Source organism: Phalaenopsis equestris, unplaced genomic scaffold (genome assembly GCF_001263595.1).
Source record: "Phalaenopsis equestris unplaced genomic scaffold, ASM126359v1 Scaffold000455, whole genome shotgun sequence".
Classification (NCBI taxonomy): Eukaryota; Viridiplantae; Streptophyta; class Magnoliopsida; order Asparagales; family Orchidaceae; genus Phalaenopsis; species Phalaenopsis equestris.
The window spans coordinates 353,643-360,319 of record NW_018164896.1 but is presented as its reverse complement, the minus strand read 5'-3'; the positions used below and the strand labels follow the sequence as shown (position 1 = coordinate 360,319).

General features: G+C 36.0%; 1 protein-coding gene across 1 annotated transcript; it reads left to right on the top strand.

Annotated features, from left to right (window-relative positions):
* Positions 1-1,501: 1,501 nt before the first annotated feature.
* Positions 1,502-5,125, top strand: LOC110027863 (the record flags this gene model as incomplete). The annotated part of the gene is made up of 2 exons (XM_020729477.1): positions 1,502-2,362; positions 4,598-5,125. Coding segments are annotated over 2 exons (1,269 nt in total), but the record flags the coding sequence as incomplete, so codon positions are not given.
* Between the last annotated feature and the right edge of the window lie 1,552 nt (positions 5,126-6,677).

The following is a 6,677-nucleotide window of genomic DNA, read 5'->3' as shown; positions in this document are numbered from 1 at the left end:
AAAAATCCTCTACAAGTTAGTTTTTATTTTCATGCATTTACTGATATTTTTAACCAACTCAATTTTGTGCTAAAACATTTTTAAAATACTTAAAAACTTAAGTTTGTGGGAAGAAAATTTTCTTTAAAAAAAAGAAGTAAAAAAAATTTTATTTTTCCTGTCGGCACTATTTTTGGTGTGGGGTTTGCCCGTAAGAAGCCGTCGGTCATCAGTATAGAAGGTGGTAATTATGTTTTTTTTTTCTTATTAGTATGCAATAATTCATTTTTATTTATAGAAGTATGGCTAAATTTTGTGTGACATTGTAATTTTGTTTTAAGGTCCATTTGGGGCGGCGGTATAGTGACACACCAAAGTTTTTTTTGTGTTGAAATGTGCTTTGCTTGTTTTTTTTTTAAAGTTGTAGTTGTAAAAGTTATAGCTGAAAGTTTTGTTTTGTAATTGAACTTGAATACCTGCGATGACTAATAAAAAATAATGGTCTGACATTAAAAATAAAATTATAATAGACACCGTAATTTTTTAAACAACAGTTTCTCTCGAGTAGTTTAACGACTATGTTTTCAAACAATTGTCCCAAAAAGTGTTCCAAATAGATTCTTAGTATATCTTTTTTTCCTCCGCATCTTTTGTGTTATGTGGAATAAATAATATAATTTAGTATACAAATCTTATGCATGTACATATTTCACATCTATTTTTCCATATTTAAACATATCACTCAAATCCTTAGTATCACATCAAAATAGCACTATTATCATTTTTAAAAGTAAAATATATTTTTTCGTGCACATATTTAAAACATCAAAGTGTTATGTATTTATATATGAAATTTTGAGTGTGAGATATGCAAATACATAAGAATTTTGTTATACTTATGTAAATTTCCCTAGAATCTATCAGACCTTATTTTTAAAAAAATTAATTTACTTCACGTTATATAATAATTGATTGACAATCCAAGTAATGAATTTATTTCTAAATAAACTTTTGTAATTTTAAAGATCAAATGAAAGATACCTAACTCAATTTTTTTTCATTTTTCCATTTTTTTTTTGTATTTCTACCAAAAAAGAAAAAAAAAACAAAATTGGGGTATTTGACTTTTGACTTTTAATTAGTTGCATATTTTTGCCACTTCAACTCTAAGCAATCACCAAAAAAATTATTTTTTTTTCTGCTTCTCATGGCGTGCTATCTTTAAAGTTTGGCAATTAACCACAACTCAATTTGCAGCAATTCTCACTATTCTACATTCCCACATTACATACAAAATCAGATTTCCTTCTCTTTCAACCAAATCCCAATTCTATGAATCCCACTTCCTCATCACAAGATCAACAATCTTTCTTCTCAAAATGCTCATCCTTCCTCTTCCTCCTCCTCCCCATTCTCCTCATCCCCCTAATCCTCCTCCACCTCCAATACCTCAACCCCTCCCTTACATTCTCCTCCTTCCCGTCCCCCTCCCCCTCCCTTTCCCACCTCTCCAACCAAACCCTCGTCCTCTCCCATCTCCTCCTTCCCCTCCCCCTCTCTTTCCCACCTCTCCAACCAAACCCTCGTCCTCTCCATGCTCCGCCACTCCATCACCTTCCTCCCCCTCAAAGACATCCGCCTCTCCCACAACCCCAGGGCTGGCAACACCTGGTTCATCAGCTCCCTTCCCGACTCACCCGACTCTCCTGGCGAGCCTTCCTACCTCCTCTTCCCCTCCACCTCCACCAACAACCGCCTCCTCTGCCTCTCCGCCTACGATCCCCACGACGGCTCCCGCAACTCCTACTCCCTCGCATTCCCCGAAGCCCTCCCTTACAACTCCACCTTCCTCCCCGGCCTCACCTTCGTCTCCGACACCTTCTACGACTACACCAACCTCTGGCACGGCCTCGCGGCCATCCTCCCCTTTGCGCGGTGGCACGAAGCGAACGGATGCGCGAAGCCAGAAAGATGGCTTCTTTTTCACTGGGGAGAGGTGAGGAAGGAGATGGGAATGTGGGTGAGGAGTTTGGCGGAAGTTTCGACGGGGGGGAAGGTTAGGATGGTGGGAGGAGAGGAGGCGGGGAGGGTGGTTTGTTTGGAGGAAGCGGTGGTGGCGAGGCGGAACGATGTGGGGATGAGTGAGGAAAGGAAGGAGAAGGTGTATGACATGATGAGGTGCAGGGCGAGGGATCATTGTGGTTTGGAGGGGAAGGATGGAGGAGCTTTGGGTGGGATTAAGATGACTTTGTTGTTTCGGGTGAGGAGCAGGTCGTTCAAGAATGAGACGGCGGTGGCCGGAGTTTTTCAGAGGGAGTGCGGGAGGGTGGAAGGGTGCAGCGTTAGGCTGGTTCGGCTCAGGAATTTGACTTTTTGTGATCAGGTTTGGTTTTTCCTCTTCATTTTTTTTTTGCGTTGAGATATTTAAATAGTTAGAACACAAATCTTATGTATTTAGATACCTCATTCGGAATCAAATTAAGGAATTAGTATTTAATTAGTGAGATTAGTGAGTTTTGGGAGAAATTGGAGGGATTAATTAAGCAAAACGCCTTTCGAGGACTTCGGAATCGAGAGGGTTCACATGCATTTTATTGTGACTTTAATTATACGTACATTTTAATCAATACAAATTAAAATTATAATATTAAATGCTATAAATATAAAAATTAACTATCTTTCGATGACTTCAAATCGAGGATTCATATGCATTTTTATTAGTTTAATCATACGTGCATTTTAATAAATACAAACTAATTTATAACATCAAAGTGGCATAAATATAAATATCAAAATTTAGATATTAGATATATCAATAAATTAGAATTATATGGTGTATATATATGTAAATTTCTCTACTCATTAATAAATAAATAAATAAAATTTAGAAAAAATACATTCACGGAAATATTTAAGGAGATAAAATCAGAGCATTTACTTCTTATGTATTTATATAATGGACATTTAAATTTATTTTTTTATATTTATAACATTCAATTTTTTATCACCTCAAAATATAATATCAGTATTATTAATTTTTTTCAAAAATGAGACACACTTTTTTAAATATATATAAAGTGATATAGGTAGAAAAATAGGTTTTAAATATGTAAATATATCAAAATTTTATAATGTGTATTTTTTGCGTGCTAGAATATTTACAGTTATGGAGTGCTAATTTAACGTCATAGTATTACAAAAAGATTCAACACGCATACAAATAAGAGAAAATTTATGAAATAAATACCGAGATTTGTTTACATGATAAAATTCTATAAAAGTAAAAAATCACAAGGTCTGATAATGTTAAAATAATTCACTATATATATAATGAGTACATAAGTCTACTTTTCACCTTGATTATGGAAGATGAAAATACATGATTATATTGAAATCATAATCCTTTTGAAATAACTTGATATATATAAATTATATAAAGATAGTTGAGTAAACTATTATATTTTGAATACAATTATCATGGAGAGCCTAGATTGTCATAGTTGACGACAGAAGCATAGTTGCATAAGGCTACAATAGACAAAGTATGGTGATCAAGACTATAGTTGGTGGTAGTGGACAACTATTGGTTGACGATGACCTCTTGGGGTTAATAATAACCTTTAGTGCTCAACATCAAACTCTGGTGGTTGGTCGTGATCTCGAAAGACCGAGAACAATCACAAAAACTTTAGGAGTTAAACTCTGGTAGTCAAGTCCTTCTCCTCTTCTCCCCCTCTCAAGTGAAAAATGGGGTTTTATTTATTTTTTTTAAAGGGGTATTTTATTAAATTTGATCAATCTCTCAAAACACTTCATCGGACAATCCACATTGATTTCCTCGATCACTTTTATGTTTTTAATATTTAAGTTTCTTAAAGACATAAATGATGTTAAGTTCATTAGTTTCTTATGACTAAAATGCTCAATTTGACTATAAGCAAATCAAGTTTTGAGATTATTTGGCTATCCAATTAATATACCGAAGTCTTCACAAGACATCAATTTTTTTTATTTGGGCTGATTTAAACTCATATTATAATAAATTCAATGGTATTGGGTTTGTCTTGTCAAAACACCCACTTTGAATATAAGCTTGTTTAAATGAGGCCAGTTAATCTTGATTTTGATTTCAAACTGTTTATCTGTCAAAATAAGATTTGTAATTTATTTATAACACAGAGTTACGTAACTTTTCTTGTTTTAATAACATAGAATATAATTTAAATTGAATAATTAGAGCAATTAAATATTAATTTTAATTTATGGTTAAAATAAATTAATATTAAGATAATATATCATAGCTTAAATGATTAAAACCTTACAGCACCAAATAATAAATTAAAAAAAATATATACATGATGTATTTATAATATTAATTTTTTTTTTAACTAAGAATTTTTTTAATAACTATTAAAAAGTAATAAAATTATTTTTAGAGAATTTTTTAAATGGATGATTCAATTATTTATTTTCTTGCAAAATTAGTCAACTATCAATGATTAAATGATAAATACATCTAAAACTAACTAATCAAATCAAGAATTAAAACCAAAATGTAATAATAAGCTTCCAGCTTATTTTATTTTCCCGGCGCGACTATCATACTTAACACTTACAGGTGAAACTGATGGCCGAAACAGACATCCTCGTCTCCCCTCACGGGGCGCAGATGACCAACATGATCTTCATGGACAGGAACAGCAGCGTGATGGAGTTCTTCCCCAAGGGGTGGCTGGAGTTAGCCGGCAGCGGCCAATATGTTTTCCGTTGGCTTGCCGACTGGGCCGGCATGAGGCATGAGGGCCAGTGGAGAGATCCCAACGGAGAAACCTGTCCCTTCGATGACAAAGACCGTTGCTTCACCTTCTACAAAGACGGATCTATTGGACATGACGAGGTCTTCTTCTCCCAGTGGGCCGCTCGGGTTCTACGAGAAGCTAAGATGCGAAAACTGAACGCAGCGTCGGAGAGGAACAATGGGCACAAAGGGGATGCAGGCATTAAGGCATGTTCCTCGTGTGGTTAGCACAAATATTGCTATGTATTTACATGTCTAGCACCGGAAGAGTCATATTTACATGGATACCACTCAAATCCTTACATCACATAAACATTGTCACTATCATGTTCTTTTTAAAAGTGAAATAGAGCCAATTTGTTGGAAGTCTAAAAATCAAACTTTGGGTGTTAGATATATAAATAAATAAGAATTGTGTTTTATAAAAGTAAATTTTGTCCTTTTGTTTTCAATATATAGATGGGGGATTGTGAGGCTAGTATAAAAGGAACTAGGCAATTGAAATGCTTGTCTCCTAGCTTTATAAATTGTTAGGTGCAGAGGCTTTTGGTGAGAATATCAGCCAAGTCTTGAGTTGCAATGTGTCATGCTAGGAGATCTTGTTAAGAGATGTGATAGTACTAATATAAGTTTGTTTGCAGTATTGTAGAATGTGAAGCCTTATTGTTTTAGAGGGCTAGAGAAGGTTGGGTATCCTTTTTGTCCTGATTTTTTTTTGCTAGTAGATCGCTTTGCAGAGGAAGCAACGAAGCCCACCGGTTGAGTCATTGAGATCATGTCTCTAGTCTTCAGCGAAATGCATATGAATCATCTAGCTAAAGTACTTTTTTAATTGGAGTGTAAAGCAATGGTCAATATGAATTTGATGGTCATCACTTTAGCAATGAGGCTGAAAATTTCATTATATTTTTATCTTATATACTTGTTTGAAGCCTTACATTATTGGTTAGTTTTCATGACAGGCATTGAAGCCATCTAAGTTTAGCTTTATTTTGGACGTCCAACTATGAAAAAAAATAGTTTTATGTTGAGGAGACATCATAACATCACATAAGCCCTATTGCTCCTGAATAAGAAATGTTGTAGATATACACCAGTTGATATGATATATATATAAATCAAACAGGAGAACGATCAACAAAACGAAAAAAAGAACGAGAAAATTCACTCCAGAAAACAGTAATACATCGAAACACACAGATTTACGTGACTCGACAACTTGCCTACGTCGATGGAGTTGTAGAGGATTTTACTACTTGAGGAATTTACACCAGTCGATCGTCTCAACTTATAAGAGGAATCTCTCACTTCATTTCTCTCTCTTCTTCTCTCTCTGTTATTCTCTATCTATATCGAGATACACCGAAGAAGACAAACTTACAAGAGAAATAAACCTAATTTCTCTTCTCCCACAAGCCACCAAGAAGAAGTCAAGGGAGAACAATCTTCTTTATCTTCTTTCTTCTTCCTTCACCGCAAGGAACTACATGCTTGCACTTTCCTTCTTGTATCCCAAGGAAACCTTCCTCTATCCTGAGGAAGCCCGAAGTGAGGAAGCCCGAAGAAGAACACCAAAAAAATCATGAAGGAGAGTCGCGCGATACCTTTTATCGCGAGGAGGAGGGAGCGAAGGGATACTTCGCTTCATAACAGCGGAAGACGGGAGTGACTGACGCCTACGGTTTGCGAATCGACGTCAGGCAGGAGCGGGTCGCTATTGTTTCGCGATCGACAGAGGGAGCTGCGTGACAGAGCGAGGGAGCTGCGTGACAGAGCAGGAGACGCGGCTCTTCGCGAAGCTGAGGGAGGCGTGATGATCGGGCAAAGCGAGGGCTTCGCTTCGCGAAACGTGACAGAGCGGGAGACGCGGCTCTTCGCGAAGCTGAGGGAGGCGCGATGA